At 37.1% G+C, this 15,366-nt stretch overlaps 1 protein-coding gene across 1 annotated transcript; it reads left to right on the plus strand.

Moving 5' to 3' along the window:
* The first annotated feature begins 8,778 nt into the window (after window positions 1-8,778).
* Window positions 8,779-15,055, plus strand: LOC121973853 (dihydrolipoyllysine-residue acetyltransferase component of acetoin cleaving system-like). Its single transcript, XM_042525200.1, has 4 exons — window positions 8,779-9,590; window positions 13,195-13,290; window positions 13,370-13,437; window positions 14,839-15,055. The coding sequence occupies exons 1-4, from the start codon at window positions 8,889-8,891 to the stop codon at window positions 14,978-14,980; spliced, it is 1,008 nt and encodes a 335-aa protein (XP_042381134.1). The 5' UTR covers window positions 8,779-8,888; the 3' UTR covers window positions 14,981-15,055.
* The last annotated feature ends 311 nt before the right edge of the window (window positions 15,056-15,366 follow it).

The raw sequence follows: 15,366 nt of genomic DNA on the forward strand, positions 1-15,366 counted from the left end.
TCTTCCCTACACCTCACCTCTTCTCCTCTCTTTGCACGCCGGAACCCTAGCCAAAGCTCTAGCCAAAACTTCAATGACACCAAGGTAACTCCTTACTTCTCTAGAACTTGGCATTTCGGTTTCATTTCTCACCATATCTGTGGTTTTTGTTTCGGTTGGCTCCGGTGCTCACTTACTTGCCCCATTATATCACTTTGTTAACTCTTAGAAAGAAACCAGTGGGTGAGGGGACCTCTAAGTCACCTGAGAAGTCGAAGTCTAAGGTTCCTTCCCGACCTCAACCATCTCTTTCCGGGAGATTCCCGAACCACAATTTTGAGGAAGCCTTTAGACAAAGAACCTTTAAATTACTCCCTTGTAGGTCTGTAGATCGTAAATTCATGGACGAATTTTGTCCAACTGTGTCTGAAATCATTGCATACTACAAACTTGACTCACTTGTCTACTTAGAACGGGATATCAACTATGACTTGGTCTCTGAGTTTTATAACAACCTTCATCAGAGTAATGATGTAAGTTATAAAACAAGAGTTGCTAGGCGGACTCTTGATTTCAGTTTCTCATCCTTCTTTGACTATCTCGGTTGTCGGAGGTGTTCCGGTAATGTATTTTCGATATTTCCTGACTTACCAGATCCTTTACCTTCACCCTTTGATATCTCATCTGACGATATTTATGAGTACTTCTTCAGACATCCTAGACCGGGTGGCCTTGATGAGCTAGATGTTGACTTTCCTACTTTTGCAGCCTTGAGATTATCTCCTCAAGACTACATTCTTTTTAAAATTGTCACAAACTGCCTTCTGCCTATCACATCTAAACCATTGTCTGAGATCCGACCATATCATTGCCTGATGCTTTATGGTTTACGTCGGTGTCTCGACTTTGGCATTGTATCTAGCATCTACTCTTCGATCATCTCCTATAGTGAGCCGAGCGACTACACTGTTTATATGCCTTATGGGCATATAATTACAGATTAGCTCGAGACCCTTCAGATTGATGTCTCTAAGGGTAGAATAGTCAAGATGGTCAGACAGGATTGCAGACTTGGGAAGCGGGCATTTTCCAAGTCTGGAATCATAGGACAAAATGGGGATGTTTGGTGGAAGGATGGGAGAGCTCTAGGTGAGTTACCACGGGGACCTCCACGACAGGTTACAGCTGCTCCTGTTGCTGCTCCTCCTGCTGCTGACGATGGAGAGGCCGATCCTGATCTGCGCTGGCAGATCGCCGAGCTGGAGAGTCGCTTTGATCGGCAAGATGAGCTGCTGGTTGCTGAGCTTCATGGGCTGCGCGTCCGGATTGACCAGCGCTACGATGATTTACGCAGTCAGCAGCTGGCGACACATCAGGCGATTATGGATTGGATGGCCAGATACCCACCTCCGCAGGATTTCCCGGGCTATCCATCCTCGAGCAGTGGCATGCCACCTCAGGGACCCATTCCTCCCGTTGATGATGCTGATGCTCCTCATGATGAGGAGGCTGAGTGATATACATTGTTCTATGATGTCATTTTGACTGTCTATGTTTTGAATGTTGTTTGTTGGATATTTATGTCTGACCTGGATGCTTGTTCATTTCTTCTATTTATGCTGTTTATTTTCTTTCTTTATGTTTCACTCCTTATTGGTTTTTAATATGCTGTTCATATGCCATGTCTTGTATGTCTCTTATTTCTTTATCACTGTCTTATAATACACTTAGAGGGTGTTCTAGGTGAATTAAGAAAAAGACAGTATGGGTTAAGGGGGAGTCTTTTAAAGTTTTCTTACCTAATTCGCACCTTTTCGGTGTTTGACAAAGGGGGAGTGAATAACTAAGTTTAGAGATAAATGAAAGTTTGGCTTTAGGGGGAGGACCTTGATTCCCCTATCCTTACATGGTGTTGTATCTGTTTTAGGAGGAGGATCTTGATTCCCCTAAAATTAGGGAAATATGGAAATATAAACATTTCTGATCTAAACTTAAATCGTGTTGTCAAACAACAAAAAGGGGGAGATTGTTGATACAGTCTGACCTGGCTGTTGTTTTGATGTTGACACTGATTTAAGTTTGTATCAGATATTAATTAAACTCAGACTGATTGATGATCAAGGTTGATCATGTTGAGAGGAAAAGTCCAAGTACGGATACTTGGCACGCTCGGTAGCTCGTTCTCTGGACCGGACGAAGTCGGAGAGGGCTTGGCAGCTCGTTAAGTCGGAGAGGGCTCGACAGCTCGTTCTCCGGACTAGGTCAGAGAGGGCTCGGTAGCTCATTCTCTGGACCAGGAAGACGTTAGGGTTTAGGGCTGAGAGGCTCTAAAACTAACACAAGGACATTGGATCGGTCTGTTGACCGATCCAGCGATTCTCTGGTTGTCTAGATCGGTCGGCAGACCGATCTAGTGATACATGAGTCACCTGATCGGTCTCGTGACCGATCAGTGACCACACAGAAAGTCTCTGTGGGTTATCTGATCGGTCTGGGGACCGATCAGTAACCACGTACATTCTGAGTTATCCGATCGGCCTGCACCGATCGATAGAAGCGATCGTAAAGACGCCGGGCTCAGCGATAGGGATCGGTCCGTGGACCGATCCACCCATAGTCCGATCGGTCCACGCATCGATCGATTTTTCCGCATCGATCGTGATGAGTCCCGATCGTCCAGAGCTATGGATCGGTCTGTTGACTGATCCACAACTTGTCGTTTGTTTCTGCTGCTTCTCTGATCTTTCTGATTCACTTCTGATTCACCTGATCAAATCATCTGCTGTGAGATTTTTAAGTTACAGGTTGCAGGTATCGTGCCATTGGTTAATTTCAAATGAAGCTCCATCAGAAGAATAAGAACAAGTGCCCTTTATGCTGTATTTCACTGCAAGTGATGCGATTCGGGCTTCAACGTTCACTGGCCGCGATCAGTTGGACTCTTGCTCTTTGGTTCGAGCTCAGAGACACCAGTGAAGACCATGGATGGTATTGGTGTGAGTTCAGAGAACCAGATGAGAAGGAAGAGTGATTGGCGACGCCTGAGTTGGTTGCAGCGATTCGACACAGGTGACAGTGATTCGGGACAGTGAGAAGGCAGAATAAGAAGAAGGAAGAAGAGAAGTTTGCTAAGGTTATGGAAAAACTCTCTGTCGATCAAGCAAGAGGCTGTGTTGAGCTCTTGGCTGAAGCTTCCTTCTGTCTTTGCATTCTTTCCTTCGTGGCTGTAAGTTCATTTGCTCAATTCTTTAGCCACTAAAATCTGTAAGTCACTGTGTTTTATTTTCAAATCTATTCTGTGACTTTTGTGGAGAGGTTACTCCACCGAGAAGGAGAAATACTTAGCCGGAATTTGTCCGGGGTGTGATCTACCGAAAGATCAAGGGATCGTCCACCTTACGGACACGCCGAGGAGTAGGGGCAAGTTATCCCCGAACCTCGTATATACTTGTGTAAGCTGTGGGTTGGTTTTCTTTCCTTGCATCAGTTTTTGTTTTGTTTATTTCCGCTGTGCTAACAAAGTTTTGTGAGGAAATTGATTGAGTTTTTAGTAGAGGCTATTCACACCCCCCCCTCTCTAGCCATCCGAAGGGCCTAACAATATATTCATGAAATTTAATATTCTTACATTCGATCAACAAATAACCGATCTTTCTTCTTATGAATCTTGCTAAATACCTCCCAATAAGTGAGAGGTCTTTGTAATTCAGCAACATATGTACAAAGAATGTAAGTATATTAAAATTAATAAAAAACATATATAATTTTTTTTATATATAACTTAATTTTAAACTTACTAAGTCAGAAGCATACTTCACAATTGAATGAGATCCAGTAGTATACTTTGTAGATCCAGTGCTCAACCCAGCAGGCTCTGAACTGCGATTACCTCGAGCAATCGTTGAATTTTTCTACCAATGTTGGGCAGCCCAAATGGCTCTCCAAGACTGTCAAACTGCATCAGGGATCTCAGATGACCTGTTGCTCTTCTACCTCCACTTGTACAACATGTCCATGTACAGTTTAGAGCAGTATGTGCTCCAATTTTTTTTTTTTAACTCAGCCTCATGATCCTCTTCCCAAACATATCTCTTCTGCAACAATAAATTTTGAGAATTAGTATCATGTTAATTTTTAAACTAAAAATATGCTTTATATTCAAAATACTTATAAAAAATTCACCACAATAAAAGTTCTTGATGTCCTGGTCTATGAGCCACCATGTAGTACTAGCTGGGAACAATTGTTCTCTAAACTTTTTTGATGTGTAGGATGCTACCTGGTGACTATCTGGGACAAAGCTGCATAAAAAAATATCATGTTTGAGATATGTGTGATAAATAAAAAGAAGATAAATTATTGAAATAATTACTAAATACATAATTACTTATTAGTCACCAACAACTTTCAAAATAGTCTGGTTACCATGTGCTCTATGTGCTTGCTGCATGACTATATATGCAAAATCGCAGTATAAGATATACACATTTGAAATAATATTATCTTCTAACAAGGGAGATGAAGAAAATAAAAAGAAAAATCATACATTATACAATGACATTGTTAATAATTTTTAATCACCTGATGTCATTCTGAATCAACTAAATTAATATTTGTAAATTCTCATCGATAGACTCCATTGGTACATCAACCTCCTCATTGCTAGATATCTATCCATTATCTATTTCCTCATAAGTGACATTAACATCTACAAGTAATTATGATATGAATTATATTTCTGAATCAACTAAGTGTATCTCAACTTTTCATTTTGATATGCATCATGATTTTAGACATTTATGGCGTTCGACATTTTTATGGTTAATCGAGGCTTTATCTGATACACTGCTAACCATTCACTAGGTCGTCTTCTCTTTATTTGGTACTCAAGATAGAATATTTGACCAAGTTGTACCGTAAAAATGAAAGACTTAAACTTGTTAAATCTTTTGTTTCTGTTAACCTCATTAAATTCTAGAAACGATGTATTCTGGTACTTGTTCTTGGAGTTGAGTCATAATATAAACATCTGAACAATACACACTTTTTTAAAAGTAAAGCTGGATACTCAACCTTGATGATTTTCTCAAGTCTACCATAATAATCAAATTGAGTATCATTGTTATTTGTTGATTCTTTTCCACAAGCACTAGAATTATACGTAAGCCTTTGTGAATCACGTTGGGCCATACAAAATTTGAATTCATTACCATGATAACCTGAGTAGACTGTTATGTTAAGGAGAGGTCTTGATGTAAGCATTTTTAGTCTTTAATTTTGCACATTTGATATTCTATGGTCGTCACCTATAATAATAGTTATTATATAAATTAGATGCATTCCATCAGTTCACTATCTTTATTCCAAAAGATCATGCAATTATTGATACAACAATGAATTTTTTCTACTAACAAACCCAAATCTCTAATCATTTTCTTTGTATTATAAAAGATATCAGTCATGCAGTTATCAACAGAGAGCAACTCTGACATCAATTGACACATTTTCATTGTAACATCGTTCAGAAAAATGATGTCCTGCCTTCATATTTAGTAATTTTATAGTAGCTAATAGTTGAGAATAGTCAGAAGAAAAGTCTTCCCATAATTCTCTTTTACTAACCTTCAATATGTTATACATTTTCTGAACTTCAGGCATAGGTATTTCCTCTATATTTGGTTGATCATATGCATTCAATATTGCATTGTATTCACATAAGTTGATAATTCCTCTGGAGCAATTGGGCAGGATGATGAAGCAACAAAATGCACAATTTGGTCAAATGCATACGACTCTCCATAACAATACCAGCTATAATAATTTGGAACAAATCCATACCTACATATATGTGCTTTCACTGTATCTTCATCATGGATAGCTGTATTTTTACATCTGCACTGATTACATGAACACTTTAACTCGACATCATTCAAATATTCTGGATGAGACTTAGCGAAGTTCACAAACTCTTTAACTCCAGCAAAAAATTCTTGATCGATAAATCCATTATCTAACCTATTATACATCCAAGCCTTTTTCATATATGCTATATCCTAATGGGAATAAAATTTCTAACATGGTTAGTTCTGTCAAACTAAACATGATTATACTTAAATCATTTAGGTCTCATAAAACTATATAAATTATTTATCAAGTTATCGAACTATGCAAATAGGATGTCATCCCAAGTTATCAGAAGATATACAAGTCATCAATATGGATAAATATTGAGCATTAGCATGTATAAATATTATTAATAGTCTAAATCTAATATATCAACTAACAAATGAATCGCGGGAGTTAGTGTCATTTAAATACACTAGCACTGCTCGACCATTATCGGTAGAGCAGGCTACTGCGGTCAAGGTAGGTCGTGATCGAGCACCGAGCAGTGCCGACCGCGATACTTCTTAGAGTAGAGCCTCAATCGACAGAGCAAGGCTGCAATCGACACTCACCGAGCAGTGCCGGTTGTGTCCTGCTCTGGCCGAGTAGTGCTGGTCGCGACCTGCTTTGGCCGAGCAGTGTCGACCGCTACTTGCTCTGGTTAAGTAGTGTTGGCCCTGGCCTACTCTGGCCAATCAGTGCCCGAGGAGGAGAAGTAGGAGGAGGAGAAGAGGGAGAAGAGGAGTACCTAAATGATGGAGGAGGGAAGAGAGATCGCCAAAGCAATCGAATCATTGGAACAAGCACTAATATCACAAATTTGGCAACAGAAAAATTAATCTGTCTCTAATAGCAACGAAAAATAAATTAATCCGTCGCTAATCAGTCACCAAAATGACGGATATTAGGGTTTAGTGGCTAAATACAAAGGGCTTAGCGAATGTTGTATTCCGTCGCTAATAGCGATGGATTATATAATCCATCATTTGTTTTTAATGTGACAAAAACCGTAATATATCACTAATTTGTTATAAAAAATAGCGGATATTAAGATTTAGCACTTCCCATCGACTAAATACAAATACATTAGCAATGAAATTTTGTATTCGATTGCTATTTGTGATGTAAATTAACCTTCCGTCACTAATTAGCGATGGAATATTAATGACTGTCATTGATTAGCGATGGACGGTTAATGATCATCGTTAATTCCGTTGATATTATTATTAGTTTTTTTTATTATTATAATGGCGGTGGTGGTGATGATGATGATGGTAATAAAAGATCCAAAAATTGTTTAACAATAGAAGGATGGCTTTTCTTTAGTGTATATAGTTTGTGCATGATATAACTATCGTTCAAGCACAGGCACACATCTTTTTATAATTTGTGTGTAAATTGTTAACAGTACCTGCTTTGATATTGTTATTCGAGGAATCCCAATTACACTGTAAGATATTTTTCTCCGTGAAGTGAAATGAAAAATTTAATTAAAACATTAGTTGCTAGGTGAGAAATCATTTATGCTTCCGGATTCTCTCTAAACACCTAAATTAACATTACTATTTGGTATATATATATATATATATATATATATATATATATATATATATATATATAGTCCACAATAAGGTTGGTACCATCGACAAGTTCAACCATTGCTCAATTTAAAATCATATCAAATGTGAGCTAGTTATCGTAATCAACCACACACAAAAAAATTGACAAATATAATAATCAAAATTTATCACTCACTTGTGACCCATTTTAATTAAAAAATATTGAGAATTTAATGTGACGAGTGATTCAATGATGAATTCGATCGATTCTGTGTTGGGGGCGTAAAAAAATATGCCCAACGATTAACATTTTGATATATAAGTTAAATTAAAGACCGAATTGAGTTTCACATGGGCTAGTGAAATAATCTTACCCAATGTAAAAAATTATGAAGTCAAATTTAAAATTTCATGATTAAACTATACAACTCTAGACTCCTATGCGATAGTAAATATGAAAATAATATTATAAATAAAAATATGATAATTTAGTAGAGATTATAATTATAATTATAATTTTTATTTATTATCTAAATAGAAAATACTAATTCCTAAAAAACAAATAAATTAAATTTCTAATTAATATTTTTAATTTTTTTATTTATTACGTATACTTTAATTTCGAATATTTTTTTAAATTTTTTTTTATCATGAATACATTAATTAAAATTGATTTTTAATTTAATTTATAAAAAGTATTTATCTTCCTGTATGATTGGCTTTCGTCGTCTCCCTTACAGTAAGTTTGAAAGAAAATTTAGAATGGAATCTCTTAACGTGATTATAGTTGATTCTTTTACTTTATAGTATTTTTGTCAATTTGTTCCTAATTAATATGAAAAAGATAAATTATAAATAATTATTAGTCATTAATACATATGATAAAATATGGAAGCAGATGATCGGATAATATTTTTAAAATAGGATGATAAAAAATGAATACGTTTGTTCCTGTCAATTTATTTCAGGACTAACACAGCAAAAATAAATCATGAAAAATTATTAATCCAAATATTAATCTTTGAAATAATGATTAACTCATCAGATAAATATTTTATTAATATTTTTAAAACATGAAATATGCTTTTGGCGTTGATATCAAAGAGATAAGGGGCCATTTAAATTTTTGTCCATTTCAAATTGCAATGATTAAATATATATATTTTTTAAAAAATTTAATCGATACCGGAGTTTTTTTTCTCCTCGAGACCTCAACTAACCTATATCAAACCGGTATATGAATTTAACGTCCACGTTGCAAATGGCCGTTATATTCTCTTGCTCTTCTCGAGGCGTTGCCACATTTCGTTCCTCTATAAATAGTAAACATGGCAGTGCTCCGCGAAGCGGGCAGGCAGTGGCAGTCTGGCGTAACCGCGACTCGAACCGTCTGCCACACAACGCCTCTCCTCCTACCTTCCTCTCCCCCCAAACCTAAACCCATTCCCATCGATCTCTATCGCGATGGCATCCACGAAAGCCTTTCGCCACCTGCTTCTGCTCCTCGCCGTCGCCCTCCTCTCCCTCTTCCGCCGAGTCGTCGCCGCCGCCCGACGCCTGCTCTCCTTCGTCTCCCTGCGCGAGTTATTGCTCCACCTCTCCTTCCTCCGCTGCGGTCTCCGACCCGTCACGCTCGACCTCGGCCACGCGTCGCTGCACATCTGGGGCCCCAACCCCCGCCGCGCCCTCCGGAAGCCTGCCCTCCTCCTCATTCACGGCTTCGGCGGCAACTCAAAGTGGCAATGGGAGCGCCAGATCGGGGCTCTATCCCGCTCCTTCGATCTCTATATCCCGGACCTCCTCTTCTTCGGCAGATCCCGTTCCTCCTGCGCCGACCGTTCCGTGGGCTACCAGGCGCGGTGCGTCGCGGAGGCGATGCGCCTCCTCGGGGTCGCCCGGTACTCCGTGATGGGGATCAGCTACGGCGGGTTCGTGGCGTTCCGCCTGGCGGAGATGGAGGCGGAGTCGGTGGAGCGCGTGGCGATTCTCACCGCTGGAATCTGCATGTCGCCGGAGCAGTTGAGGGTGATGTCTGCAAAAGAGAAGAGAGACGTGTGCGAGCTGCTGCTGCCGCAGAAGGCGGACGATCTGAGGACCCTCGTCAGCCGGTCCATGTACCGCCCTCCCAAGTGGATCCCCTCGTTCTTTCTCCAAGATTTCATCGAGGTCGGTAATCTTACCTCCCGTTAGTCCTTGTCCTCGTCTCCGTATAATTTATAAATGACATAATAAAAAAAAAACAGAATGTGCTTTTATGCCGTTATTAACAAAATCAGAGAGGGTAGGGAATCATCTAGGTGGAAAGGATCGCCGTACGCATGTCAACGAATTCTTTAAGGCGGTTAATTATTAGTTTATACCTGATTTATCTTTTCGTGTATTTTTTTTACTGGTCAGAGACATCTTCTGTCGTTTTGATCAGCTATTATTCCAATCTTCCTTCACTTTTTTATTTAACCTGAACTGAAGATTCAATAATCCATCAAATAAGTCATTTCATCGGCCTGCTAAAGTGATCAAGGTCCTACCGCTGCTTGCAATATGACGCAGCAGTGGGATAGATTGGGGGCAGCGTTGAAAACATGTATTTATAGTGTCCTATTTCGATGATTTGATTGGGGAGATGTATTTATTAGTGTATTTGGATAGCCTACAAACAGTTTGCCTATTAAAAGCACGAAAAGAACATGGTGAGACGGGATTCACATACACCATTTATTAAATTGATTAGAATTGAAGTGCTTCAGTTTTCAACGTTTGAAGCTGCTTTTGTATCACTCACTGAAATCATCAATCTCTCTAGAAATTATCCGCTACAGAGATTCAAGTATTCAATAGATATTCTAATATGTAACTTTCAGCCACCTTCCAACCATATGCTGATATTGGTGTATTGAATGCGAGTCAACTCCATTATGAAGAATTGGAGATAAATGCTGATAAATCTTTATCTCCCATATTATAAGCAATGCAATACATTAAGTATCTCATGAACCATAGATATTCTAATATGTAACTTTCAGCCACCTTCCAACCATATGCTGATATTGGTGTATTGAATGCGAGTCAAACTCCATTATGAAGAATTGAAGATAAATGCTGATAAATCTTTATCTCCCATATTATGAGCAATACAACATTAAGTATCTCATGAATAATCGGGGATATTTTTTTATTAGGATCACAAATGGCTCTAATATTATTAGATAAGGTTGGGGTCTTTGGGGGGGGGGGGGGGGGGGACCACTTTATCACCAAAAATAATCGATGCCTTCAGTGTGTACCTTTGTCCATAGAGCAAATCTAAGTTTAATTATATGAAAGTGTAATAACAATCAAACAAATTTGCAATTCTAACCTTGTAAAGAGACCATGAAATCCTTTTATGTTTTTTCAATACCGATAGAGGAGAAGGTTGAACACTTCACATCTAGCACTCCTACAACACCAACGAGCTCCCCTGATAAAAAAGTCTACTTTATAAACCTTTTGATCATCACCCACAATCTTTTCACGTACCCCATAATGTTTTCTGGATTTAGAATGCTCCAACAATGAGAAAATTTACAGTCGCAATTGTCCCAATCATTACAATATTAAATTATATAAAGTCCCCTATTGGGTTGTTAGCCATGTATTGATAAGCTAATAATTTCTTCCTCTTTATTGCATCTAGTACTTTAGTCGTCTTATCCACATATGTTATCTACCTCGCCCAAGTTAATGTATAAATTATTCAGTCAGTGGTGCTACTCACTATAAAGAGAAACCCCTTAGTTTGTTTTCACCTATAGACAATCAACAAATCTTCTCTTTTGCCAATATGGCTTATTCACCTAACACTTTGCATGGACTAAGCATCTCGTGTCCTATATATGACTCCAAACATTACAAGTCTTTCTACAGCCTTTTTGTCTTTGGATCCATCTACCATGAATCACCCACAGAACTATACTAGCTACCATATAATGGTGCGTCTCCAAGTCTCTTGGGATCTCCACGTCTTAGTCATCTCTTAAACTCTTAGTTTTGGTCACATAAATGTATTTAACAACTTGCACCTGGTGCAAATGTGTATTGCACCAAATATTAGTTATTGAGGGTGGATACTTTTCTACTGAGATTACAAGAGTAACAATATCCTCACCTTGAACTACATGCACTTTACCTTCAGTCTCTACCCTTTTTTCAGGACAATTCATTCTGGTATGACTATATGTCTTGCATTTGAATTACTAAATATCCTTTGAAGATTTTAGATTTGAATTTATATCTGTAGTGAAGATCCTTATCCCATCTGTTTTGCCCTCACTTTGACTAACTAGTACATATTGTCTCATTTGAATTTAAAATAATAATTTTATCTTTCCTTCCAACAAAATATGCAATAGCTTCACTTTTTGCCTCCTGCATAGCTACCTTGCATCTTTTGTCAATTAGAATAGTCTCCTTAAAAAGAAGTAAATTAATCAACCAATAAAATGATTATTTGAGGCAAGTCATCATATGATATGAAATCTTCTTCCCAAACTTAGTCAAGTCATCCACTAATCTTTGAAAACGTGCTTAAATGTTCTATTAAGTCAAGCTTTGAAAATGTGTTTAGATGCTCTATTAAGTCTCTTTTATAAGTCATATGTAGCCTGATGGACCTTCTTTTGAGATGGATCTAGTCATTGTTACCATTTACCATATATGTTTTTATGTTGTAGTCTCAGTGACCACCATATGAAACAGTAGTTTTTCCTCCACCATCTCCCAATCATGTTGTTTAATGTATGAAATCTTGCCCTTCTCTTTACCAAGTATCCCAAAGAGCCAGATGCATCATTGTAAGATTTGGGCCCTGATATCACTTGTTAGGATCACAAGCATCTAGAGGATATTGATGATGGTTTGATTAGCCTAGTTAGAAAAATGATACAAGTAAATTGCCTGATCTGCTTCTTTGACTGTGTATAGCGTGCGTGCATGATCAAGGTCACCAAGTAAACGGACTTAGTTGTTGTCTTGAGAACAATAGCAATTATTCAAGATGCTTTCAGGACTAGATTACTTCAGGCATTGGCATTTCATCTATTCAAGTTGCCTACCGGAGACAAAATCATTAATCTCCTTCATTGATGCAGTTGCACACCTGCATGGACCTTTCTTTTGGCAATGTAGGCATATCGACCTTACACTTGTAGGTAAAGATCTGCCGGATAGCAACCTTTTCAGTTTAGTTTCTAATTCAATTTTTTGGCCATGCATATTCAACTAGAAAGAATTAAGCATGACATACAATTCAACCAATTAATTTACTGGTTGAATTGGTGAACCATACAACTTTCTAAATTGTCTGTTTCGATTTCCATAACTTTGCGTAGACCAGCTTGGTTTGGTAGAACATTGGATCTTTTCTAGTCCGTTCACTGTCAGCCATTATGTCTTGACTTAACTGCCCAATTTGTCACTTGGCACGGCCAGGTTAGATGACGTTCTGAAGCAAGAAAGGTTCTTCTGCCAAGGTCAATCTACCAAACGTCAAATAGTTTGCCCCTGCTTGGCTTACGTGCAAACTAATTAACTATTAAGTGAGTCCAGCACGATTCTCTTCTGTTATCATACAAATGGTTAGGCGGCTCAATTATGACCACTAATTAATTTGGCAAATTGATCCTTTTGAATGTTATTGCTTCAATTAATTAAGCTACATTTTAATTCCCATATATCGGTTTGGATTGTATAGTCCAGTTTTAGTTCATCTGCTTTACATGCTATTCTGTAGGTGATGTACAGAGATCAAAGGAAGGAAAGGGTTGAACTGTTGACAAAACTTCTCGATGATGGGATTGACCAGGACCCCGTTCCAGTTCTTACTCAGGTAGTTTACTTATATAATTCCTGACTTCGCTATAACAGGTAATGTCGAAGGTGACCTCTATTTTTGTTTTCCTCACTAGGACACTTTGATACTTTGGGGCGACAAGGATGCCATTTTCCCACTACCACTCGCTCATCAATTACAAAGGTATTTGCAATATCAATTACACGAACTAATACCAATAATTTTCTGATTTAGATTAGTACAATCTTGTTAATAAAACAAAATCAACTGATTTTTCTATTAGGAAACAAAAATATACTTGCGTAAGGATCATGAAGATAACAAGTTATGGTTCGGTAACCAATATTAAGACTTTGAGAAGCAAAGTTGAAGTTGTATTCTTCATATTATTGCGTACATTAGACTTATTGAAGATGGGGGACCAAACTAATTAAGCTGCATCTTAATTTTCTGAAGTAGTATTTGAGCCGTGTATAAATAAATTATTGACATTCAAGAGGCAAACCTCATCCATTCCACGGCCCTAAGGTGTAGTCGTGATCCCTGTCATTGACTTGATGGGTTGATCGTGTCGTGATAGTTTATGCTATCATCTTATTTTTCAGGATTAGCAATAGCAGACAAGATATACAAATATATTTCCATCCGCAATCTTGTCGATTTCTGGATTTAGCATTGATTCCTACAACTCCTTAAAAATAGTCATATAATTCGGTTTAGAGAACAGGAGAGGGCGAGATGAGGTGTCGATTTGGTCCCAATAACCTAGGAATAGAGGCTTGATGGCATGATAATGCTGACAACGTAACTATTGAGTCAAAATTTGTAAGTGTTGGAGAGAAAGGAAAGTTGTCTTGCCATCTATCAACTTGTTAAGTTCTTTTAAATGTTTATATATATTAGATTCATGTAAAAAATAGATAGAATCTTTGACATAAATTCGAAGGTACTAACATTAAGTTCACTTACAAAACTAGATTTATATTTTTGCTCTTTAACTTTTGTTCATCGTCAATTATAATATGTTTAATCATGAAATTGGATTGATTAGGAATAAAATAAATATTCCTTTGGGAACAAATAAGAATACCTACTTCTAAGCATGGTTCATATAATCAAATAGATTATTCATTTGTAGGAAAATTGTAAGCAACGAACATAAATTCATGATTGATATAATAATACTTTATCTAGCCTATTCAACTCATATGATCGATGTGCTGGATCCACCCAACTTTACTACCTCTTTGTTCTTGTTTAGTATATTTGGTCCAGTACTTAATTAAATATTTTGTTGAGCAGCCAAATAGTTCAGATGACAAATGAGGGAAGCATGTAAAGGGTGTCATAGATATCTTAGAACTGGTTTGTTAAGTTCCATTGGCATACCTATAAAACTCTGCTACATGATAATCTCAATCATTTTGATGTCTAACACGCCTTCGCATAACAAGGTAATGTAATTATAACAAAATACCAGCCAGTATATAACTATTTTATTTGACTTATTCAGTAATGATTATGTTTATGGTTAGATTATAGCATGACCAATATTTAACATTTTTTTTTTTTATTATGAAATAGACATTTGGGAGAGAAGGCGAAGTTGGAAGTGATCAAGGATGCCGGGCATGCGCTACAACTGGAAAAGGCCGAAAAGGTTAATTACTTCGTTGAGAAATTTCTCATGTCTGAGTCAGCAAAAAAACATTGCAGCCTTTCATAATAGTGCAATGCAACATTTATGTACGTTAGGTCATGTGATGCAAGAAATTTCTGATTTGGCGTCTCAAATAACATTTCTTTTATATATATATTGGATAATTAATAATCTTTTGTGTTCTGTAAAACCGTGTTATCCTTCTACTTCCATTCCAATAGTTATATAGTATTGAATCGAATTTGGTTGAATTACATAACTGATTAAAATTTTTAATAAAAATTGAATAAACTAATCGATAAAATAGATCAAAAATTAAATTAATTGATTTTTTTAATTACGTCTAAAAATTTATTATAAATCATGTTTAAATTAAATTTATTATAATGTAATTTTTTACTGGTTTATTTTTAATTTCAATTATTCGGTAATTTTTTTTAAAATCAAATGAA

This window comes from Zingiber officinale, chromosome 4A (assembly GCF_018446385.1).
Source record: "Zingiber officinale cultivar Zhangliang chromosome 4A, Zo_v1.1, whole genome shotgun sequence".
Classification (NCBI taxonomy): Eukaryota; Viridiplantae; Streptophyta; class Magnoliopsida; order Zingiberales; family Zingiberaceae; genus Zingiber; species Zingiber officinale.

Coding starts and splice junctions, on each gene's coding strand:
- LOC121973853 (XM_042525200.1), top strand. CDS start 8,889: ATGGCATCCACGAAAGCCTTTCGCCACCTGCTTCTGCTCCTCGCCGTC. Junction 9,591..13,194: donor TTCTCCAAGATTTCATCGAG/GTCGGTAATCTT, acceptor GCTATTCTGTAG/GTGATGTACAGAGATCAAAG. Junction 13,291..13,369: donor CCGTTCCAGTTCTTACTCAG/GTAGTTTACTTA, acceptor TTTCCTCACTAG/GACACTTTGATACTTTGGGG.